Below are 25,933 nucleotides of genomic sequence, written 5' to 3' on the forward strand. Positions count from 1 at the left end.
TCTCCAACCCCTTTCAATTAAGACTCACATTAAAGGTAACCCATTTCTCTCATGTCCCAGGTTAGCAGCTCCTCCAATTGTGTGCTACTCACCTGTTCCCATTGTAATTTTCAGGCCTCCATGAGACACACAGAGGTGCTGTGTCTGAATCAACAGAAACACTGGAGAATCAGACATCTCCTGGAGATCCATGCACCAGATCTGTTGTTTTTGAGACTCGGTACACAGAGCTGATGGTTATTAATCAGTACAAAAGAACCTACAACGAAACTCAACATGAACTTCTAAAGACAGGGCAGACTCATGCAGAGCTAGTGGAGAAGCGAACAAAGGAGAAATGTGAGCGAATCTGGACAGAGCAACTTTTCAGAAGGAATCCTGGAAGTGAGACTCCTCCTCATGTTGTAGTGGTCAGTGGAGTGGCTGGAATTGGGAAGACTACCATGGTTCAAAAAATCATGTTTGACTGGGCCAGAGGCATCCAGTACCACAGATTTGCATTTGTGTTCCTATTTAAATTCAGGGATCTTAATCTTTTAGATACAGAGAATGAGCCACAAATGCCTCTGACCAGGCTCATTGTGAGACATTATAAATATCTTAATGACCCAAGACTGATAAACATCCTGCAGAAACCTGAATCGCTCCTCTTTATACTTGATGGCCTAGATGAATATAAACACAAGCTGAACTTTAATCAAACACGTCTGTGTACAAAACTCGATGACTATGTTCCTGTTCACACCCTTCTCGTCAGTTTGGTGTGTGGAAACATACTGAAGGGCTGTTCTATCCTAATCACAACCAGGCCAACAGCTCTGGAGTCCTTAGACATGGAGAGAGTTGATCGATTTGCAGAGATCCTGGGTTTCTTCCCCGACCAAAGGCTGATGTACTTTAAGAAGTTCTTTGGTGACTCAGATTTAGGCACTGAAGCTTTTCAGTATGTGGAAGAGAATGCCATTCTGTACACCATGTGTTTTAATCCTTCGTATTGTTGGATTATCTGTTCTGTGCTGAAAAACCACTTCGTGACACCTGAAGAAAAGCGAGGAGCCGCCCCCAGAACTGTCACTGAGCTCTTTGTGCTGTTCCTTCACAATATCCTCACCAATCACAAGCGGGAAGCAGATGACCATCATGAGATTTTTGTCAAACTAGGAAAAATGGCTTATTATGGGGTAGCTAACAAGGTTCTTGTGTTTTATGACAAGTTTGAGATGTTTACCTTTGGCCTCCGTCCAGTCCTGTCCACTCCATTCCTTTCTGGGTTACTCAAAGAAATCCTGCAGCGAGAAAGCACTCTGGAGTACACAACATACACGTTCTTCCACCTCACCCTGCAGGAATTCATGGCAGCCTGCTACTTTTACCTTGATCCATCAGAGGGCAATAAGGAGATGCTTGTGAAACTGGACTCCTGTGAAGATGGCCGATTTGAGATCTTCATTCGATTCCTGGCAGGACTCGCTAGGTATTCTGTGTTTAAAACACTGGATGGAATTCTGGGGAACTTTGAGATAAAGACAGCCAAGAGCATTCTGAAATGGGTGAAGCAGAAAGCTGAACGGGCTCTACAGGGCCAAGATAAAAATGAAGCACTACGAGTGTGTCAGTGGCTGTATGAGACCCAGAATAACAAACTAATTAGAGATGCCATTGGAACAGATTTAAAGATGGACTTTAGTGAATCAACTTTATCTCCTCTGGACTGTGCTGTGCTGGGCTCTGTCATCAGCTGCTGTGGTGAACTTCGGGAGCTTATATTGTCACAAACTCGTCTCACTGCAGAAGGCATCAGGAGACTAGTGCCAGGTCTCATTTTGTGTGAACAAGTCAGGTGAGTTAAAAACCTTCATCAAGAATGTTTTGCTAGATTCTCAAAATGAACTGTTTTCTTTACTTCTAAGCTCTTTTAATAAGTAATTTCCTCACACTGCAGGATGTGATGTCATTAATGTGACACATTATTTTATTATCCCACCCTGTTACCTTCTGTTCATTTTACATAACATGTAAAGAGGTTAAAGCTCAGTTCATACTGCATTCCTTATTAATTGGGATGGATAAAAGACCCCATGAGTGCTCTCTTTAATGACATTTTCCCTTATCCTAGTGGGCTTGCAGTATGGTGTATAGAAGCAGACTGAGGAAATGTTGTCTCTTCTTTTGTTATCATTTAGTCAACATAAATGTGATGTGTGACATCACCGTATTACACATATAGCATATGATGGTGTCTTCTTCTTTCCTACGTTCTTATTTTCTGGATATACTCTAAACGACTTGCATTTGATTCAGGGTATTAGTAATTTTTGAGTGTTTTAAGACTTTGATTTTCGGCTTTAGAATTTTAGTGACATATGGTTTTGACCCTGGCCTGTTTCATTTTCCCATTTTTCCCAGGTTTCCACATGTGAAGAAATCAATAACCCCCTTTCAATTACAGGAACTTGTTAGGAAGTCATTAGTGAATTGTAGAGACAAAGAGAGAGAGAAGTGTTGCATAGATTGGAAAGGCTGAAGTCACACAGCCTGCCAGGACCAGATTTGTCCTACAGGGGTTAAGCAAACATGGGGAAGATTGCTATATAAACTAGAAAATGTTGTATCTATATACTGTATATAAAAGAAAAGTTAATTGTGCATATTCTAGTAACTATAGACCAGTAAGCATATCAATTAATGGAAGCTATTATTACTGAAAGGACTGAACAACACATGGAAAGAACAATTCTATAAGAGAGCAATCAGTATAAGAAATATGCTAGAAATTACAAGGATGTAAAAGAAGGGTACAATCAGAGAGTTGCATGTGATACTATTTATTGTAAGGCTTTTCATAAAGTCCCACAACAGAGCCTAGTGACTAAAAGATGTGTTAGCTTAAGGCAAAGTGTTGTAGGGTAATACAAATTAGCTTAAAATGTGGCATGTTAATTCTTAATTTAGGTGACGTTAAAAGAGGTGTCTTTTAGGAATCAGGGCTGGGGATGCTCCTCTTTTTAAAATATATAAATGATCTGGATGGCAGAATCAGCCAAATCACTATGGATGGATTTAAAAAAAAATTAGATTTTGTCGGGCCACAAGGAAATCTTTGTGGAATAATGTCTCATGGGAAGTTACAAAAATGCATAAATTGTTATTACTAATTTTACAGAAAAAAATTCAAATATATCATTAAAATTAAAGTGAAGAAATATCACTATGTATTAAATTGCAAAATACAAATAATTTACACCATCATTTGAACCACAGGTATGAGCAGTATGTTGACCTCATGCTTAAAAATCCTGCAGTTTTGATGATAAAATGCCTTATGGACGTGGAAAGCGTATGCACTAACTGGCAATTATGAGGCATGCACCTGAGAGCAGTCTGTAAAGTAGAAAGTATTGTCTATTATATCATGTTATATATATACATACAGTATTTATATACTATATACAGGAAATAACAATGTAAAGACCTGGGAGTCATAGTGGACTTGTCATGGTCCACATCAAGACAGTGTACAGAAGTGATTAAAAATGAGAATAGGATGTTAAGTTATATATTATAATGTTTGGAGTGCAAGCCAAGGGAAAATATGCTTATATAATGTACCATTTGGAAAACAGTGCAAAGTTTTGGTCTCTAGGCTACAAAAAAGACAGAACAATGCTAGAAAAACTCCAAAAGACAGTGACAAGGGTGATTCCAGAACCTTATCGTTCTGGCAAATGGAAACTAGCAAGTAACATGCCTTACGTGTTTAGAATTGTAAAGGTAATTAACATGGTGGATCTCAGCTGTTATTTTTAAATGACTTTTTTCCCAACACACAAGGACACAAATATGCACACATGTTAGAACATTTCTTTTCACAAATCGATTTAAAGAAAAATTTGTGTAAAAGAGGAAAATACCCAAGTGGAAATAAGCACCCTCAAGTTAAATTGGAAACATGGAATGTTTCTGTGTTTTTAAATTGATGAGCTTTTGAAATTTCAAAAATGTGTACTTTGCACTCTATTTAAGATATTGTAGCAAATCTGAACTTTTCTGACAAATTTCCTTAATTCAGTTTCCTTGTGCGAAATGCCACAGAAATCAGTTCACTGTGGGTCTGAGTTGTTTCTTCTGGACAAACAGATAAACAGACAGCCGTGGTGATGATAATAGGCGCATGGCATTAAATGTAAACACACCTAAAAATGAGTGAGTTGAATGAAATTGAATATTTGCTCAGTTAGAAGAGCTGGTGTCCTTCAAGTGCAAATTGTTAAAGAGTAAAGGAGGGACCAATAGATACTGTACAACTGGAGTCAGAATATATAAATATCATCAAGAGGCCATTATATTTTTGAAATTTATTTCTTCTGGTGTCTGTCTCATGTGCTTTCAGTGCACACCAACTTGTTCCAGTTTCCAGGGTCGTTGGGGGACATGGTGTCTGGGTTCATCATGCACTGGTAATTGTGGTTGATTTAAATAGCCACCCAGTTTGCCATGTCTTCATCCAAGCTACAGAAAAGAAGCCTTTGCTAAACCTGTTGTGAATATTTCATCTTCTCAATTAATCCCATGAGTGCCTGACATTCATTTTGTCCTTCCGACCTCAATTTTCATCTTGTTGCTTGGTTTTGTTGCCTCAGCAGTTTTCCATCTCCTGGTTTTGATCCTTCTCTGTTTTGCTTCTCTCTTCCCTGGTTTGTCTTTTGAAAATCTTGTTGGTTTCCCAACATTTTATGGGCTTCATGTCCAAATTTAGTAACTGCGCAGATGTTATTCACTCCTTGAGCACAAAACAATCCTAGAAGAAGTGCTGACCTCCCACCCTGGGCAGGTGGTATTTCTTCTGGGGGTCGCTAGCTTCCTAGTTGGAATAAGTTCTTTTGTAATTGTGGCATTTTAAGTAAACTGAAACTATATAGATATAATATTAAAAGGCGATATCCTTCCCATAATGATACGGCGGTAAGAAATCACATAAGAGAAAATAACTTAGCTTTCTTTAATGACAATTTACGCGGTATTACAGACGAGGAAGCCATAGCAAGACTTTTATCAAGGTGGGATCTCAATATATGCAGTCTGCCATTTTCGTCGCTGCTATGGAAGGATTTTCAGGATGGATGATGATATCACCCATCCGTCCATTGGCTTTGAGGTGTTTGGGTGCTGTCCAAGTCTTTTATACTGTTTTCTCCACATGCAAGCCCTTACTTAGGTTCCAAACAAGGCAAGGAGAGGATTCAATTTCATCTCTAGCATGCAGAAATAGTACACTTTCCATTTTTGTAGTTGTACCTTTCTCTCTTCAAATGCTTACCTAGCAGTTCTAAATTCTGAGAGCTTCTGTGTGCTAAATCTGGCTTGTACATGTGAGTGAATTTATAAAATAATTTTTGTGCAGAGCACAGTGACATTAAACTTATATTCTGATTACAGGTGGTTGTAGAAATTGTCTAAAAGTATATATTGTGATACACAGCCGGCAGTTAATCCCGGCCAATACCCCCAGGCCGCCAGATGGAGCCCTCCTTGCAGCATGGAGATGCCCCAAATGCCAGCAGGGAATTATGAACAATGGACTTTTAATGCACAGCCCTGCTGGATACCATGGCGGCCGCCAGGAGTCGCTGCAGGGAGGCCCAGGGACTATTTTCCCTACACCCCGGAAGCACATCCCAGTCACATGGACAGAAGAAATGACGTTCTTCTGGGATGAAGAAAAGGAGTTTTTACCTGACCCGGAAATGATAGAAAGTCACATGGACTGAGGGACAAACACTTCTGGGTTAAGGAGTATAAAGGACTCTGGGAAATCCCAGACGGACGAGCTGAGTTGGGAGGCAGGGTGGCTAAGCGTCTGGGAGTGGAGGATTGTGATTTGATTATTGTTTAGTGATTGGAGTATTGGTTTATTGAGTATTGTGGAGTATAGGTGCTTTGTGCACATTATTATTATAATAAATAATAATTATTGGACTTTTACCTGGTGTCTGATGAGTAGTCTGAGGGTTCAAGGGAGCGAGAGAGCCCCTAATCTGTCACAATATATAGATTTCTGCCACCTCATGTGATCAACATGTAACCTGGCCTTTCAAGTTGGCGTTGGCAACCAGACCTGCAAGATAATAATAATACTACATTTTATTTATTCGTAGGCGCCGTTCTAAACACTCAAGGACACCGAACAATAAATAAAATACACATTATAAACAAAATTAAAAATACAAAAAAATAAAATCAGTAAAAGCAATTGTATTCAAAGAGAAAAAGCAGTCTTAAACAAATTAGTTTTAAGTTTAGATTTGAAAAGTGAGAACGAATCAACGTTTCTAAGCTCAGAAGGTATTGAGTTCCAGAGTTGCTCTGCACCCCATGGTGGTAAGACAGACTAAAGGGACAGTCAAGTGGATGGAGGGAGAGGATCTAAGGGTGTGGGAGTCAATGGAAACATGGAGGAGGTCAGACAAATATGGAGGTGCAAGGTTGTGGATAGCCTTAAAAGTTAACAGAAGACTTTTGAATTCAATGCGGAACTTAACAGGAAGCCAGTAAAGCTGCTGCAAGACAGGAGTGATATGGTGAATAGAGGACATTCTAGTAATGATTCAGGCAGCTGAATTCTGGACCAGTTGAAGCTTATAAAGAGATTTGCGAGAAAGACCAAAGAAAAGGGAATTGCAATAATCCAGGTGAGAAGTGACAAGGCTATGAGCAAGGATAGGAGTGAGGAAGGGGTGAATACGATTAATGTTACACAGGTGGAAATATGCTTATCGGGAGATGTTACTGATGTGGGACTGAAAAGACAGAGTACTATCAAGGATGACAACCCAGACTCTTAACCTGTGGGGAAGGGGGAACATAGGAATTATCAATAAAAAAATGAAAAATTATCAGTTTTGGATAATGTTGATTTTATACCAATGAGGAGAACCTCAGTTCCATCACTATTTAATTTAAGAAAATTTGAAGAAAACCAGGATTTAATTTCTGCTATGCAATCAATAAGCAAAGAAGGTGGAAAGGAAAAAGTAGGTTTGCTAGTGAGGTAGAGCTGGGTGTCATCAGCATAACAGTGGAAGCTAATGTTATATTTACGAAAGATATTGCTGAGGGGAAGGATTTAAATAAAGAAAAGGAGGGGTCCCAGGACATAGCCCTGGGGCACACCTGAAGTAACAGCAGTGGGTTGGGATGTGAAAGTTTTAAGATGAATAAACTGAGTGTGACCTAAATATAGAATCTAAACCAATCTAGTGGAGTGTTGGTAATGCCAATCAAAGATAATCTGTTGAGAAGAGTAGTGTGACAAATAGTGTCAAATGCCGCACTCATATCAAGGAGGATGAGAATAGTGATTAAACCAGAATTAGCTGCCATAAGGAGGTCATTAGTAATTTTGATAAGTGCCATTTCTGTGCTATACAGGGGCAAAAAAAAAAAACAGACTGGAACTGCTTATATAGATTATTTTGAGATAAATGAGAATTAATTTGAATAGCCACTATTTTTCCAAGAATTTTGGAACTAAAGGGTAGATTAGAAATAGGATGGAAATTACTGAAATTAGTAGGATCGGCACCAGGTTTTTGACAGAACTGGGGTTATTGCAGCATTTTTAAAAGATGAAGGAACAGTTCCAGTGGTGAGAGGAGTGAATTATAGAAAAAGAAATAGAACTAGTTTTTAAAGGAATGAGAGAGTTAAGAATACCATAGAGTCCAGTGTTATAGTGTGAGACCAGTTCTTTAGAGGTGGATAGATTATGAATGTCCATTAAGGTAGTCAATGCTAGAGGAATGTAGATTCAAGTTAATATTCTTAATATTACGGAAAGACTTGAGATGGAGAAGCTTAGTATTGGAAAGAGCAAGTTTAACATTGAATGAAATAAGAAAATGATTAGTCATGGGGAGTTCACCTGCAGTACAATCAAGGGGGGCAACTCCAGAACAGCAAATCAAATCCAAGATATGTCTTTTAGAGTGGGTGGGAACATCAGTATGCTGCTGGAATCCAAAACTCTCAAGGCAGGACGTAAAGTCTTTAGTAATAGGGACATTGATATTATCCATATGTATATTGAAATCTCCCAGAAGTATTATGTTTGATAAAACAGTAGATAAATGTGTAAGAAAAACAGCAAAGTCATTCAAAATGTCATTATTTGATTTAGGGGGCCGGTAAACAGTTGCAATAATAATAGAGATAGGTCCAGTTTATTGACACACAATGGATTCAAAAGAGCCGAAAGCAGGAACAGACAATGGCATGACTTTCAATTTCTTGCGCTACATTATCGTAAGACCTCCTCCCTAGCCAGAGCCACAGGGTTTGCAGATGTAAACAAACACCGGGGGAGTGGATTCGATAAGTTGGGAAAAGTCATGAGGTTGTTGCCATGTCTCAGATGGACAGAAATAGTCAAACGTACAATCAGTGAGGAGATCCTGGATGAGATGCCCCTTGCTCGTAAATGAAATGGTCAACAGACCGAAGTTGACAATAGCGTTTTCACATTTGGCAGTGGTATAAGCCAAACAAGCTAGGCTGGCTAATACACTGTGGTCAGCAAACCTGCCTATGTTAAATGGAGGACGTTAAGAGTTGGACCAGATGAAGTTTATTATTTTCGAAGTGTCAGCCTGGAGACTCCAGCAGGACCCACGGTGGATGTATCTCTGATGGGGGAGGAACATGATGTCCGGGAGGAGATACAGAACAGTCAGCGGAGGCTCGGACAGGTAGAAGCGCAGTCGGAGGAGCTCGGCAGCTAAGTACTGAAGCAGGCACATCGCAGGTTGGATAGCAAGTGACAAGAAGGACCAAACAAAAACAAACCAAATAAATATCCTACCAGTCCACATTGCAAGCGAAGACACAGGCAACTCAGATGTCCACAGAACAGAGCCAGGTAAGTCTCAAAACAGGGTCAGGCTGAAAATAGTCCATATACAGCTGCACTGAAGTATCAACAAAATTACGAATCAAGCTAGAAATCATCGGTCTAGGTATAAGTAATTAAAAAATAGAACTTAAAAAATAAGTCTGCCAAATGAAAACATTTGCCCAGTCCATTAGATCATAAGCTAATCATAAAAAAGTTAAAAAGTTGCCAGCGAGCAGCACTGACCAGTCCCGCCAGCGTTCGCTGAACTGAAAGTCATCGGAACTCTAGACAGAGGATGTCAGGAACACCCTAGAGTACTCTTAAATCCACAGGTGGTCCAGACACTACAACTTTCTGATCACCCGTCAGGTGAGCTTGCAGTCAAATGTGAAGTAAAGTCACACCCTACCAGGAAGAGGATGAGGAAAAAGAATAAAAGGCCAGAGGTACAAAAGGGATCAGGAACGTGAAAAGAGAGATTATTTCTGTGGGAAGTGGGTATGCGCTTAATGCACTGTACACAGTAGACAGAGGGAGGATCAGTTTAAGTAGGCCCAGTGTGACAGAAAGTTTAATGTTTTCTTTTCTTTATTTGTAACTTTGTGCTCTTCCAAAGTGTAAACCCTCCATTGAATTTTTATGTGGTTAATAAAATACCCTCCTCTAGTATTTCTGAGTTCCTTTTGCTTGTATTGGATTCATGGTCTGCTCTGCCATGTTCCCAAAGGTCAACAAGTAGTAGGAATGGATATAAGAAAAATTAGTTTTATGAGAAGGAACATTCATTTTTTGGAATTAACTAACATATAAGTCAATTAAATAAATACTTTAATTCTAAAATGATCAATTAATGTCTACTTTTTTCATTTTCCAAATGCTAGAATACATTCACAAGTAAATGCTGTAAACTGTAAGGACAGTTCTCTTAATCTTTTCCACCAACTGTACAGCTCTTTACTTCCATGGTGTTCACTGCAGGAATAATTTCATAAAACTGTGTCTTCTTTTTTTTTTCTCTTCTCTCGTAGTCTATACTCATGTAGCCTCACTTCTAGATGTTGTGAGCTTCTCTCTTCTGCTCTCTCTTCTGAACAATCACGTCTGACTAACCTAGATCTGGGCTACAATAACCTGAAGGATGCAGGAATACGTCTGCTGTGTGAGGGGCTGTGGAGTGCAAACTGTAAATTAGAGACACTGGGGTGAGTAATCATGTGTGGCAATGCATATGTTGACATGACCATTATTAGACATTACCATTACATTGTTTAAGGTGACATTATTAATTTGAGTAACGAAGGCACAAATCATAAAATTCTGTGTTTTAAATACGAAGAGGCCAGAAGAGACTGCACTGTCACATAAGTATAATGATTGTTGAATTGACGTTTTATGTGCCATTTGTCATGTAAACTTCAGAGCTGTTACTCCCAGTCACCTTCAGTTACTTCTCTGTATGTTCACTTCCTCTCTTTATATTTTCTATAGGCTGCAGTCATGTGGTCTCACCTCTGGATGTTGTGACTCTCTCTCATTGGCTTTCTGTGCTGACAACTCACATCTGACAGAGCTGGATCTGGGAGAAAATAAACTGGAGGATTCAGGAGTGCACCTGCTATGTGAGGGACTGAGGAAGCCAAATAGTACATTAAAGGAACTGAGGTAGAGGAACCACATGTGAATTTATATCTGTATGTTTGTGTGTCTACAACTCTGTCTCCTCTTATTCCTCTATTCTCATCTTTATAGGCTGTACTCATGTGGTCTCTCCTCTGGATGTTGTGAGGCTCTTGCATCAGTTCTCTCTGTCCAAGACTCACACCTGGCTTATCTGGAGCTAAGAAAAAATAACCTTGAGGATTTAGGAGTGATTAAACTCTGTGAGGGGATAAGAAGCCCAAACTCCAAATTAGACTCAGTGTGGTGAGCAAGCACATCATATCTCTTTTTCATTGTCTGGCTGTAATATGCTGTGTCCTCATTTACTCTCTCTTTTTAACTAAAGGCTAATGTCAACTGGTCTCACATCTAAATGTTGTGAGGCCCTTTCCTTAGCTCTCTCAGTGGAACACTCACAACTAATAGAGCTGTTACTGGAGGACAATAACCTGAGAGATTCAGGGGTGCATCTGCTGTGTGAGGGGCTGAAGAGTCCAAACTGTAAAGTAGAACTACTAAGGTGAAGAAATACTGGATGTGTCTATGCGTGTGCTTGTGTCTGTCTGTATTTAACCCCTTGTGTTTTCAGTTCCTCTCTTCTCATCCTTACAGGTTGTCATCATGTGGTCTCACCTCTGGATGTTGTGAGGCTCTGTCCTCAGCTATCTCTGTTGTCCACTCACAACTAACCGAGTTGGAGCTGAATGACAATCAACTAGAGGATTCAGGAGTGCATCATCTGTGTGATGGGCTGAGGAACAAAAACTGTAAATTAGAGACATTGGGGTGAGGAAACATTGAGCAAGTGATGGTTTTATAAATTTACTTATAGTATATTTATGGACTTAAGTGTCCTAGGACTTGCTAAATAAATCACTGTGTTTAAATCACAAAGGATTAGTCCAGGCCAGACAATAGCATCACACAACAAACTATGTGAACATTAACAGCAAAATAAAAGAGAACCTACTTACCAATGCATATTGGTAGCTGGAGTTCTTTATTTATCAAGTCAAAGTCAAGTCAAGTTGGGGAGCATGCATGCACCCACTACATGACAAAACAACTCGGGATCCCAGTTGGCAACCCCCCAGGCAGACCCGCGGTCCAGTCCCACCCTCCGGAAATAACCCTAAATATGCCGCAGCCAGGTGTTACATGGGCAGCCCCTTGGCCTGGTCCAGCCACTCGAGTCCCCAACAATGAAGATCTTATGAGATGGATCACCCTCGGGGAAACATGCCACATGGCCGTAGTGCTGTAACTAATGCTCCCTCACAATTCAGGTAATGTGCCTCATTTGAGACTACATGAGTACCCAATCATTTGAAACAAAGTCAAACCAACAGTACCCAAGGATTCTCCGGAGAGACACAGTACCAAAGGAGTCCAGTCTTCATCTCAGGTCACTGGATAGCATCAATGTCTCACAACCATATAGCAAGACAGGAAACACCAGGACTCTAAAGACTTGGACCTTTGTCCTTTTTCATAGATATAGGGAGTGCCACACAACCCTTTCCAGCGACCTCATGACCCTCCATGCTCTCCCAATCTATCTACTGACCTCATAGGAAGAGTCATCAGTGACGTCACTGCCAAGGTAAGTAAACCTCTCGACAAGGTCGACACTCTCTCCACAAACAGACACACTGCTGATGGCTGTGGCCAAGAGGTCATTAAAGGCCTAGATCTTGGTTTTTATCCAGGACACTCGCAAGCCCAGACACTCAGACTTCTTGCTCAGTCTCTCAAGTGCCCCAATCAGAGCCTCCATTGACTCTGTGAAGATCACAGCATTGTCAGCAAAGTCAAGATCCTTGAGTCTTTCTTCACCAACAGACGCCCCACAGCCGCTGGACCCCACGACCTTTTCCAACACCCAGTCCATGCAAGCATTGAACAGAGTAGGAGCAGAACACACTCCTGATGAACCCCAGAATCAACTGGGAAAAACACAGAGGTCCTGTCTGCACTCTGCACAGCACTCACAGTACCAGTGTACAGGCCGGCCATGATATCCAGCAACCTTGAGGGTTTATTAATTATTTATTTAATTAAATTATTTAATTATATGAGATTATTTAATTATCATGAACAAAAAATATATATACTATTTGTCCCTAACCCCAGAGATTTTATTTTAATTACTTTTAACTTTCGCTGTTCCTGATCACTTCATCTATTTTTAGGCTCAGTTTCATTTATTGTAAGTCCTTTTAATTCATTAACTATAATGTGGTTATCTCCTGCAAAAGGATCTCTGATCTTCTCTGTCAAGTGTGTTTTAATTTCTTTGACCTGTCAAACAATTTATCTTTTTTTTTATTTTTATAATCTATGCATTTGCTCTCCCAAAGAAATCTTTACCACCTCAGTCTATCTCATCACTACCTCAAGACTAGATTTAATTTAGAGTGAAATGAGTAGGACTTAGAGACTCGGTTGAGTTGAACTCTTGTCACAACTCTTTTTAGATTCTCCTTATGCTTTTCTTGAGAGCCACAAAAGTTAAACTTCCTAACTAGTAAATCCATTGCATGTGCCAGTCCCACTTCAGGAGCACACCATGCATCACTGTCACAGAATTCAAATAAAGTACAGTGCAAAAAATACTGGAGACAAATAGTCATACAGATTGTTGGGGTTCCAAATGGCAAAATCCTGTTTAATTTCCTCTTTACAAGGCTGTTGGAAAAAGTGTTTATTTTATCTTGTTGTTAGATCACTAAACAAGAAAGTTACCAACTAATCTCTTAGTTTCTTTTCTTAATAAGGGTAAGTAGTAGGGTGTTGTACCCTGTTAGCCATTATTGATTAAAAGAGAAGTCAAGCAAAATTATACCTTTTATTGGCTAACTAAAAAGATTACAATATTCAAGCTTTCGAGGCAATTCAGGCCTGCGCAGTGTCTTCCATTTCTCCAATTTTAGTGTCAACTGTGAATTTCACAAGTTTACTACACTTGCCAATAATATAAATCAAAAAAAGTAAAGGTCCAAGGACAAATCCCTGAGGGACTCCATAGATGACTTCACTTCACATAGACCATTCTGTTCTTAGCTGTACTCTTTGTCTCCTGTCGGTTTAATCTCTTACCCATCCTACTGTCCGTGGTATACTCTGTTTATTCAACCCTAGGGACCTGCAATGCAAGCTGCTTATTGAGTGGGACTGTGTTTTTTTCTAAACCTCTATCTCAACCCAGTTTTCCCACCAACAAAGGAATTTGCTCGAGCATCCTTAAATGCCCAAAGCTAAACAAAGAATAGACAATCTAGCTGTCGGCTCATTAATAATAAATATACAAAGGCATTGTCTTTTACACATCCACTTATAAATTATATTTATTTCCATTAATGTATCTGTTCTTTGCACTTCATAGTCCATAGCCATTATTATATAGTTTTAAAAACCTTTTCAGTCTATTTGAGTTGAAATTTTGCCTTTGGTGAGATGACCCATGATAGTTTATATAACTTAGGTATCAACAAATCCACATTTGAATGTTTGTACAGGTTCAAGCTTTATCTGTTGGATCTACAATCCGTTTTATCTTCACTTATTAGTTTGATTGATTACTTAACTTAGATAAGGGACATTTTTATGTTGTTCTAGTGTAACTTGTTGATAGCAGGAGCATCTGCAAAGAATTTTTCAGATTGGAAAACATAGGTCAGATCCAGATTATTGAACAATCCAGGGACTACATGAGACAACAACCTGATGTTTGCATCCCAAAAACTAGTTCCAAGATAAATAGGTCTGTGGACTGTAGGAGGCATTTCACACCCCAAACCCCAGACATAACTCATAACAACTCAGGCTTTGTTTAGTTAGGGTACAGTACCTTTATTACATGTGAAACACTTCCAAAATGATGCCCTCAAACACAAAGAAATGATTGTCCAAATTTGATATGGTTGAAGTAGGTCATGGATGATGTAGCCCACAAATATTCTTAATCCTATTTTGGCGTAGTATTAGTTAGCAGACCAAAAAACCCACAATTGTGTTAGGACTTCTGGATTGAAATCCTCTTTTGTTTTTTTTTAATTCTTTGTTGTTTATGTGCTCTGGTTCTGGTGTATCAATTTAAGTTTGGCATCTTTTAGTTTTGAACTTCTCACCCTTCCGCTGACTATGATTTTGTCTATTCCTTAACTGTGCCATTTATAGTAAAGACTTTAGGAACTGTATATTTCATCTGGGAGAGGGATTTGGGAGCATATGTTTTTTGTTTGTAAATACTGGTATATTTGTTGTCTAATATATCAAACTTATCTTGACATTTGTCTGGTGTGTTTGTTTAATATTCACATGATTGTGGGGGACAATTTGGTAGGGCTTAGTTTTAGGCCTAACTTCATCCATCCCTCATTTTACAATAATAGTGGCACCATCACTACAAAAAGTCTTTTTGCATCCTTTTCACAAGGTGAAAAAGGAGTGAAGGTTTCTGAAGTGGATTTGCTACCAATGCTATATTAACACAGCAACTCTTTACTCTACTGTGAGGAGCGCAGTTAGGCAGGCTCCTTAAGGATTATTACTTTAGGACAAAAGATTTCAGAAGGAAGCTTCATTTCCACCCAACGTTTAAAAGATTTACAATAAATGACTGGGGAGATCAAGCCCCTGTCCCAACAGACAGATTTGTCTTCCCAATTCATTTTGTCCTTATTGTTCATCTCTTTACCTCTGATTTAACTGGTCTGTGATTTGCTTATTATTATTTTGATTGCTTTTCTTAATTTTTCAAATTTGGCCATTGCACCTATTTCATTTTTCTTTATATTAATTGTTGTTTTGATTTGGGTGGCTACGTTACAAAGGTTTCCTTTGGTTTTCATTATTCACTGCATTGATTCATTCATCTACAGTCATGGCCAAAAGTGTTGAGAATGGCACAAGTATTGGTTTTCACAAAGATTACTGCTTTAGGAATTTTAGATGTTTTTGTCAGATGTTTCTGTGGTATACTGAAGTATAATTACAAGCATTTCATAAGTTTCAAAGGCTTTTATTGACAATTACATGAAGTTTATACAAAGAGTCCATATGTTCAGCGTTGGCCCTTCTTTCTTTTTCAAGACCTCTGCAATTCACCCTGGCAGGCTGTCAATCAACTTCTAGGCCAAATCCTGAGTAATGGCAGCCCATTCTTGCATCATCAATGCTTGGAGTTTGTCAGAATTTGTGGGTTTTGTTTGTCCACCCACCTCTTGAGGATTAACCACAAATTCTCAATGAGGAGTTTCCTGGCCATAGACCCAAAATTTCAATGTTTTGTTCCCTGAGCCACTTAGTTCTCACTTTGCCTTATGGCCCAGTGCTCCATCATTCTGAAAAAGGCATTGAGTGTTGCCAAACTGTTCTTAGATAGATAGATAGATACATACATACATACATACATACATACATACATACATACATAAACCCAAAGGGAAATTTACATACTCCAGCAGCATACTGATAAAAATAATATTAAATTAAAGATTGACAACAATGAGAGGGGGACTGGGCGGTCTCATGGTCTGGAATCCCTACAGATTTTCTTTTTCCAGCCAGCTGGAGTTTTTTCTGTCCCCCCGGCCATTGGACCTTACTCTTATTCAATTTTAATTAATGTTGATTTATTTTGTTTTCTTATTGTGTCTTTTATTTTTCTATTCTTTATTATGTAAAGCACTTTGAGCTACTGTTTGTATGAAAATGTGCTATATAAATAAATGTTGTTGTTGTTGAAAGTATTACAGACAGACAATAATTTTGTATAATATTAACGTTTACAAACCGGGTGGAATTAAAGAGTCGCATTGTGTGGTGGAGGAACGATCTCCTCAGTCTGTCGCTGAAGCTGCTCCTCTGTCTGGAGATGATTCTGTTCAGTGGATGTAGTGGATTCTCCATGATTGACAGGAGTCTGCTCAGCATCCGTCGCTCTGCTACGGATGTCAAACTGTCCAGGTCCGTGTCTACAATAGAGCCTGCCTTCCTCATCAGTTTGTCCAGGCGTGAGGCATTCCTCTTCTTTATGCTGCCTCCCCAGCACACCACCGGAATAGAATAGGGGGCTCGCCACAACCATCTGATAGAACATCTGCAGTATCTTATTGCAGATGTTGAAAGACACCAGCCTTCTAAGGTTCTTGGATGGTTGGGAGACGTTGCTCTCTGAGGATGTCTTGGTCCCTTTCTTTATTCATGGCTTGGGATTGGGGCACCACCAGTGCAGAGCTTGCTCAGGAATGGCAGCAGGCAGGTGTGAAGTCAAGGCAGTGGGCTAACTCACAATTTTGCCTACCACAGAGACTGATTGATAAACCACTGTGAGGACTTGTTATAGTAGGAGTAGAGGGCTTTACTGAATTTTTATTAAACAAAAACATTTGCACTAGAGCAGAAAATATTGTTTCACTCATGTAAGATCAAGTTTTTCTTTAACTAGTGAGACTTATTAAATTAAAAGTGTTGAGACACAGAGTGTGCTCGGCTAATCCTCAACTCTTTCAGGGCTGAATATTTTTTTCGGTTGTCTTCATGCGGGCACTGGCCACCAGAGCTAAATGGCGGATCTGACGAGAGAGCGAAGCATACGCGCAAAAGCAAAATACTCTGTTGACAACAGTTTGCTTTTTATGGCTGAAACAGACGCAGACTTAATCGCACTGAGATCTGGATGCAAAGGATCTGGAGATCACAAATGAAAGTGATGTAGCAGCATCAGCTGATCGTAGTGCTGAACACTTTGGTATAGCGGCTGACTGCTTCATGAAGACACTATTGTATGTCATTATAAGTCGATACCCGCCTCGAAAGAGTTAAGTTACTGTGTCTTCACTTTATCTTCCCTCATCTCTAAAGGTTGGAGTCATGTGGTCTCACTGCTCAGTGCTGTGAAGCTCTCTCCTCAGCTTTCTCATCTGAACACTCACATCTGACTGACTTGTTGCTGGACAATAATAACCTGGAGGATTCAGGGGTGCATCTGCTGTATGAGGGGCTAAGGAACAAAAACTGTAAATTAGAAACACTGAGGTGAGTTAACACTATATAATCTTCATTTATGACAAGATTGCTATTTTTTTTATTTTTTTCAATTACACCTGCCTATGAACAATGGATGCTAGCTTCACTAAAGCTGAGTAAGTCACAGAGATAGACCCAAACTTTCCCAGTGCTTCTGGCACTGTTTTCTTCAATGTTAGCATTTCCACTGGATTTAAAATCCTTCTTCCATCTTTTGAGAATATGTCTATATTTATGAATGTATGTGAATTTATCTAGATCAAGGTCATTTTACATAGTGCATACACCGGATATTATTATCATCATCATCAAGATAACATCATCATAAGTCACAAAGAGCAGAGATGAAAACCCTTAGATTCCTAAATATTGACACCTTCCACACCTCAGCTGAGCTTGATATACTCAAGATATACTCTTGGTAACCCCCACATATATGTACACCAATTGTGTATAACTCTCACTTCACAAAAAGCTACCAATATCATATTATCTATGCAATAGTAGATAATTTTCCACAGTTCCACAGACATGATGGAATCCACATTATTTTTCTAGGATCTAAGGTTCAGCTATTGCATGAAGGTACCTCTGAACAGGCATTACCACAGAGACAATAGAGTGTGAACCCTAAGAAACTGGAATACAACCTATGGTCCCTTTTTAAAAATGGTGACCACCACCTCAGACAGCCAGTTTAGAGGCATTTTAGTTGTCTTTAATGCAAAATTGAGGAGATGCTTTAGCCAAAGTAACCCCCCTAATCTCCAGTGCTTTCAATATATACAGTTTGATACCATCCACCATGGGTCCTAGCACTGTATTCTTCAAGGTGAGCATTGCCATTGGATTTAAAATGTTCCTTTCACCTTTTGACAATATACCCAGTTGAGGTCAATGTTTCTGTAGCCTTGCTGAGAACAGCCTTGGTAGCATCCCCCCTCCTCTCCCCAAGTAGTCAAAAGGTTTGCCAGAATATTATGTGAGGCCATACAAACATCATTCTCCATGGCCTCACCACATTCCACCATATATAGGTCGTGGGTTTGGTTATTGCAACATCTGCTCTTCGTTTGGCCTGAAAGTACCTTTCAGTCTAATCTGAAGATCCTCCTGCCAACATCGCATGGAAAAATGACCAGGGTTATCATAAGCGTTGATTTACTGGTCAGTCTACATTCCAATCCTTTACGATGACCAGAAGCTCTAGATGGAGACTAAAAGAATGATATACGAGTATACTTTTAAGTAATTTCAGATTGACTATAGTGGTCTTGAAAGGCGCTTTCACAACAGAGTAGAATTTGACAAAAGCAGTTAAATTCTCCTTCCAATACTGTTGTGGTCAGAAGTTAAGTTAGTTCTGAAGGGTGATATTTACTGGTAAATGAAGGCACTAAAAGGGACAAAACAAAACATAGTCCTTAAACAGGCAAGAGTTTAAAGGGAAAGTCAAAATGTCAATTGTCAAAATACAATGCTATACTAAACTTGAGGTCAAAATAGCTGAAGCAAAATACTACTGGCCTTTTTTCTTTATAAAGTTTCTTTGATATGTGCAATCGAAAAATCTGGATGGCAGTATGTCTGTGACACCATCTTAAATTGCAACTTTAATATCACATGCATAGCAACAAGTGATGAACTTTAAAAGTTCAAGAGTCAAAGCTCAAAACGGTCTATCGATGATGTCCCCATCAATACATTAAAAGTAATTACAAGAAAAATAAATTAAAATTATAAAATAATGTACTCAAGTTAATTATGATATAGATCAAATAATTACAACAGAATCTTCCTCCTGAGGCATAGATTAATCCAGATGACAAAGATGAAATTGCTGAAGAAGGTGAGTAAGATTAATATTCCCACCTAGAATCTGTAAATGATCCTCATGACCATAATCCCTAGCAGTTGACCAAATAATATACCCGAGAATCCTAACACTCCTCTGCTCCATAAACAATGACAGAGTGAGGAGGTAGTGTAGTCTGTCAAAACTGACTAGAAAACACAGGTTTGAAAAGAGACATGGACATGAGATTCATTTTACAATGTGCAGGAAGGACCAACCTAAATATAACTGGACCTACACGTTTCAGAACAGAGTGAGGTCCTTTAAAACTCTGGCCCAATTTTTGACAAGGAACTCTCATTCTCAGGGGGATGTCCCATTAAACAAGCCACAGTTTTTCCTGACTTTGTATTGTGGAGGAAGCCTTCTTCTTATCCAAACTAGCCTTTGCGGAGGTCCCTGCCCTCAACAGGTTTTCTGTAAGAGCTTTCCAATGATCCCAGGGGAAATGCATAAATTCTGCAAACTACAAAAAAACAAATGATTAGGACCCATAGAACTCAGTTGGGTTAAACCCATAAATGCACTTAAAGGATGAGAAACCCAGGAAATTGATTTGAATGAGCAATGGCAAAAAAAGTGAGCACAGTACAATTAAAATGAAACACATATTGAAAAGTGGAATTAACTTGTCCACATTACTTCACAAAGAGATGGGTTACAGAAATGTAACTCATTCTGTACTAGTATTTCAGTGATGAATCATTCTGAATGCTGGTGACTTCAAACAAGGAAATGATCATCTACCTGTTTGTTCCATTCATGAACACTGCAAAGTAGACCTAATCTATCCAGATGTTAAAGACTATATATAAACCTGTAGTACAATCTTAGCAGGTCGGACCTTATCTTACTGCCACCTGCAAGCCTGTTACTGATAGCAGCAGCTCTCTGTTATCCAAGCCAGAAGTTCATTTGCATGTGAGGAGGTGGAGAGTTGTTGTTTGTTTTCAATTATAATATTTATTTATTTATTTTATTTATTATATTTTTTATTTATTTATATTTTGTAGCTTCTGTAAATTTTTATTTCCCCCTTAAAGTTCTGTCTATACAAGTATGTTGTCACGCACGCGCGAGTAGGAGGCCTCGGATTGATTCGATAGCACCTGGGAAACCATTCGCCAGGGAATGGCGGGGTATTAACTTTCTCCCTCTGCTTCCTCATAGAAAGAAAGACCTTCCTGCACCATAGGCCTGGATTGACCGCAGTGCGATACTTCCGCCCTTCCTCCGCCATCTTGCCCTGACGTCATCCTTCCCATCCTCCCTTGCGGTCCTTCCCGCATCCCTCCACTTCCGGCTCCTCCCCAATAAAATGGCGCGACGCCAGGAGTCGGCGTCGCATATGAACTGTTTGTTTATAATTTTGACCAGTTTTTTTTGTTGTGATTTACAATATACGGGGCCGGAAAACCCCAACCCTTGCTACTGTCTCCTCGGTCCTTTACAAGTGGCGTAGTCGGCAGGATAGAGAGATCCCGGAATGACGGAGGGACAGGACCTCAACACGGTGCTGCAGGCCATGAATGACCAGCTCCAGGCGCTGCAGCTTGCGCAAGCCGCCACCACCCGGGAGCTGGAGGCCACGAGGCCGGGTTAGTGGAAGCCCAACGGGCGAGACCAGACCCGCCCAGGCAGCGCCTCCTCCTTTGGTTCCGATGGGCCCTTCGGAGGACGTCGATGCATACCTGGGCATGTTTGAGAGGACGGCCACCCGGAACGAGTGGCAGCGGTCAGTGGGCGCCCATCTGGGCGCCATACCTGAAGGACCAGCGCTGCGGCCTATTATGACCTCCCTGAGGAGGAGGCCGCTAATTACGACCTCCTCAAGCCCGAAATACTGGCCCGCTACGGCATTAGCCCGGGCCAGCAGGCGGCCGAATGGCGGAACTGGGTCTTTGACCCTGAAAAGCCCTTCGCGCCCAGGCGTTGAGTTCTGGGGCAAGATGGGCGCTGGCTACGGCCAGAGAGCCCGGCGGGCGGAAAGTGGTCGAGCGGGTGGCCTGTGAAGGCCTGGTCAATCACGATGCCCAGTTCCCTCGCCCAGCAGGTCCGGGGACACGCCTACCAGAACATGTCGGGCCTCCTCGACGTCCTGGAGCGTCAGTTGGCGGTCCTCCGACTTGGGGGGTCAGAAAAGCCTGCTCGCGGGAACCGCAGGGACGGGCGGCCACCCCGAGCCCCTCGCCGCGCTGCAGAAGCGCCAGCCAGAGCCAGAGAGAGGCCGGGTCCGCCGCGCTGTTTCAAGTGTGGCGAGACCGGTCACCTGCTGCCAAACTGCCCCATCACATCCCGGAGCCTATGGACTGCAGCTGGACATCGCGGAGAGGTATTGTACCCGCCGCATCCCTTGGCGAGTCGAATCACGGGAGTGGTGTTGCTAAATGGGCACGCCGTGGTGGCTTTGTTTGATTCCGCAGCAACATTACCATTGTTGCTCGCCGTTTGTCTTACCGCAACAGTGGTTAAAACAGCATTTGTTGGTCACCTGTGTGCATGGGGGGACTAGGTCATATCGTTCCGCTCACTGCTATGTCACCTGGAAGGGGGAACCAATCAAATGACGGTCGCTGTGTTACCTGACCCCCTTCCCAGTGATTTGGGACAAGACTGGTCTAAAAGAATCAGCGGTAAGCCATTCGCGCTCCGGGGCCTCGTTGGATCTTGTTATGAGGGGAAAAGGCACCCCTCCCGCGCCTCCACGCCGTGCACAAGGGCAGGCCCTATGGGCGCTGGTGTCTCGGGGGACCTTTCCGTGGCTAAGGACCTTGACCCGGAAGATTCCGCGGAGAAGGGACTAGCCAGGGAACTCTTCCCGGCCCAGGCCCCAAGACCCTCTCGGCGCCTGGACCATCAATTTCGGTCCACGCCGGCCTCCTTTAAGAGGGAGCAGTGGAATGATGACTCCCTGCGCTTTGCCGGAATGCGTCGTTCTGCCTAACAGCTCACAGCGGACGGATCCACACCGCGGAACCCTTCTTTGTCCTTGAGAATGATCTGTTGTACCGAGTGGCTACCCATGAGGGCGAGGTGCGGAAGTTGTTGCTAATTCCGCGTACCTTCCGGCGGAGATATGCGAGTTGGCACATGCTCACCTCCTAGGCCCACCTCGGGCGAAAAACACTGGAGAGGATTAAGCTCCGCTTTTACTGGCCTGGGATCAATGAGGAGGTCCGGCGGTTCTGTCAATCCTGTCCGGAGTGCCAGACCCGCCAGATTCCTAGGAGGGACCGTGCTCCTCTAGTCCCTATTCCCCTCGTGGACATCCCCTTTGAAAGGATAGGGGTCGATTTGGTGGGACCCTGGAGCCCTCAACCCGTGGCCACAAGTATATCCTAGTCATGGTGGACTATGCCACCCGGTACCCAGAGGCGGTTCCCCTGCGTCCGCTAATACTAAAAGCATCGCACGGGAACTGGTTAATTTGTTTTCACGCGTGGGCATACCCAAGGAGGTCCTCACGGACCAGGGTACGCCCTTCACTTCGGATACGTTCAAGGAGGTAGCCAAATTACTGCAGATAAAGCACCTGAAAGCGTCAGTCTATCACCCGCAAACTGGCGGGTTGGTCGAACGTTTAATCAGACGCTTAAGCAGATGCTCCGCAAGGTAGTCAGCGCGACGGCAGGAACTGGGACCAGCTCCTCCCGCTCGTGCTTTTTGCCTACCGGGAGGTACCCCAGGCCTCTACAGGCTTCTCCCCTTTTGAATTACTATACGGGCGACAACCCCGGGAATCCTCGACATCCTAAAAGAAGGCTGGGAGGCGAGGCTCTTCCCTCCTCTAACATTTTGGAGCGTGGCGCAACTGCGCGACCGACTCACAAAGATCAGGCCCCTCCTAAAAGAGCACGTGACTCGTGCGCAAGCAGCGCAGGCCGGTGTTACAACCGCAACTCCGTCCTCAGGGAGTTCCGCCGGGGACGAGTTATGGTGCTCGTCCCGACCTCCCACTCGAAGCTGCTCGCTCACTGGCAAGGGCCTTACGAGGTTAAGGAGAGAAAGGACTCGTCGACTATTTGGTGAAACAGCCCAATCGTCGACCGGGTGAGAGGATCTATCATGTCAACCTGTTAAAGCCCTGGAGAGATAGAGAGGAGCTCCCCAGCTCCCGTAGGTCCCTCTCCCTTTTCGCGAGCACAACTGCCCTTAACCTCGGCGAAGAGCTGACCCCAAGCAGCGGCAGGAGTTAGCCCAAACACTCCGAGCCATCCCGAGGTAGTGGCGAGTCACCCGGCGGACCGCTGATTGAGCACGATATAGTCACGGAGCCGGGGTAATCGTCCGGGAGAGGCCCTACCGACTCCCGGAGGCAAAACGCGCAGAGGTCGAACTGGAGGTGAAACGTATGTTGGACATGGACATAATTGAAGAGAGCCATAGTCCCTGGTCCAGCCCTATTGTCCTCGTCTCCAAGCCAGGCGGCTCCTGGAGGTTCTGTAATGACTTTAGGCGCCTGAATCAGATCTCCAAGTTCGATGCCTACCCCATGCCCCGCATTGGCGACCTCCTTGAGCGGCTGGAGTGCGGCTCGATATCTGACTACCCTTGACATGACAAAAGGGTATTGGCAAATTCCTTTAACGGCATCCGCAAAGGAGAAAACGGCCTTTAGCACCCCTAGCGGGCACTGGCAGTACAAGGTCCTCCCATTTGGGCTGCACGGGCCCGGCGACCTTCCAGCGGCTGGTAGATAGAGTGCTGAAGCCCCACCAGTCCTATAGCGCCGCCTACCTGGATGACGTTGTCATCTATTCCGGCACCTGGGAGGAGCATCTACTGCAGGTCGCAGCTGTCCTCCGAACACTGGCTAAAGCCGGCCTCCGCATAAACCCCGGAAGTGTTTTTGGATTAAAGGAGGCCAAATATTTAGGCTACCTCGTGGGACAAGGACAGGTGCGGCCACAGAGCTCCAAAGTTAAAGACATCTTAGAATGGCCCGTCCGAGTACCAAGAAACAGGTGCAGGCTTTCTTGGGGCTTGCGGTTACTACCGCCGGTTTGTTCCCGTTTCTCGAAGAGCAGCACCCTTGACTGACCTGACAAAAGGGCGCCCTATACGTGGTGTGGACCGACAAAGCAGAACACGTTCAGTGACCTAAAGAAGGCCCTAACGCCGGCACCTGTGTTACGGACGCCCGATTTTGGGCTCCGTTTATTCTCCAGACCGGCGCCGGACACAGGCCTGGGTGCCGTGCTGAGCCAAAGCGTCGATGGTGTCGAGCACCCTGTGATGTACCTTAGCCGGAAACTGATGGACCGGGAGACCCGGTACGCGGCAGTGGAGAGGGAGGCCTTGGCCATTAAGTGGGCAGTGACCCACCTCCGTTACTACCTGCTGGGTCGCGAATTCGCTCTGGTGACTGATCACGCTGCACTTCAGTGGATGTCCCTACACAAAGAGTCGAATCCGCGGGTCACCAGGTGGTTCCTGGACTTACAGCCGTATAAGTTCACTGTCACTTATCGGCGGGGCACCCTTCAGGCCAATGCCGATGCCCTCTCTCGTATTCACGACCTCTCGGTTAGGTCCGCCCGACCTGGCGGTCCTGGGCTAAGGGGGATCGTGTCACGCACGCCGAGTAGGAGGCAGCGGATTGATTCGATAACACCTGGGAAACCATTCACCGCCAGGGAATGGTGGGGTATTAACTTTCTCCCTCTGCTTCCTCATAGAAAAAAAGACCTTCCTGCACCATAGGCCTGGATTGACCGCAGTGCGATACTTCCGCCCTTCCTCCGCCATCTTGCCCTGACGTCACCCTTCCCATCCTCCCTTGCGGTCCTTCCCGGCATCCCTCCACTTCCGGCTCCTCCCCAATAAAATGGCCGCGACGCCAGGAGTCGGCGTCGCGCATTATGAACTGTTTGTTTATAATTTTTGACCAGTTTTTTGTTGTGATTTACAATATACGGGGCCGGAAAACCCCAACCCTTGCTACTGTCTCCTCGGTCCTTTACAGTATATATATTGTGGACCACCCAGGCTGCTACTTCTACCTGAACCCGACACAGACAACCGTAGGACACAAGTCCAAGGCACACAAGTTTTATTTTTTATTTTTACCTTGTGGGCAATGCCTTCCCCATTCCCACAAGTTCAACACAGTCCAACACAAGCACAAACAATTCTCTTCCTTTTCTCTTTCATTTCTCCTTTCCACTACTCCAGTCAAGCTTCGTCCTCCTCCTCCCGACTCTGGTTCCCCAAGTAGTGGCTGCTGGCTCCTTTTATAAGGCACCTGGAAGTGCTCCAGGTGCTTAATGACTCATTTCTGGCAGCACTTCTAGGTGTGGCAGAAGAACTGCCCATAAGGGCTCAGCAGCTTATGCTACATCACACTCTTTGGGCACCTGCAAATCCCAAAAGGACTGCACATAAGTCCGAGGCATGCTGCATTGTCAACTTGTGTCCTGAGGGAGGTAACACTCTGGCCACACTTTCTCTCCTGGTCCTCCCAGTATGGAGGCGTCCCGACGGGCAAGAGCCCTGGC

At 42.9% G+C, this 25,933-nt stretch overlaps 1 protein-coding gene across 1 annotated transcript in view; it reads left to right on the forward strand.

Annotated features, from left to right (window-relative positions):
- The first annotated feature begins 13 nt into the window (after positions 1–13).
- LOC120534645 (NACHT, LRR and PYD domains-containing protein 3-like) overlaps positions 14–25,933 on the forward strand; it is a 41,350-nt gene continuing 15,430 nt past the window's right edge. Inside the window, exons 1-9 of the mRNA XM_039762236.1 lie at positions 14–35; positions 115–1,840; positions 9,919–10,092; positions 10,379–10,552; positions 10,640–10,813; positions 10,896–11,069; positions 11,162–11,335; positions 17,417–17,590; positions 20,480–20,493. Of these exons, the coding sequence (XP_039618170.1) occupies positions 234–1,840; positions 9,919–10,092; positions 10,379–10,552; positions 10,640–10,813; positions 10,896–11,069; positions 11,162–11,335; positions 17,417–17,590; positions 20,480–20,493 (2,665 nt within the window). The 5' untranslated portion in view covers positions 14–35; positions 115–233. The remainder of the gene's footprint in view (positions 36–114; positions 1,841–9,918; positions 10,093–10,378; positions 10,553–10,639; positions 10,814–10,895; positions 11,070–11,161; positions 11,336–17,416; positions 17,591–20,479; positions 20,494–25,933) is intronic.

The sequence above is a fragment of the Polypterus senegalus genome, chromosome 8, assembly GCF_016835505.1.
Source record: "Polypterus senegalus isolate Bchr_013 chromosome 8, ASM1683550v1, whole genome shotgun sequence".
NCBI lineage: Eukaryota > Metazoa > Chordata > Cladistia > Polypteriformes > Polypteridae > Polypterus > Polypterus senegalus.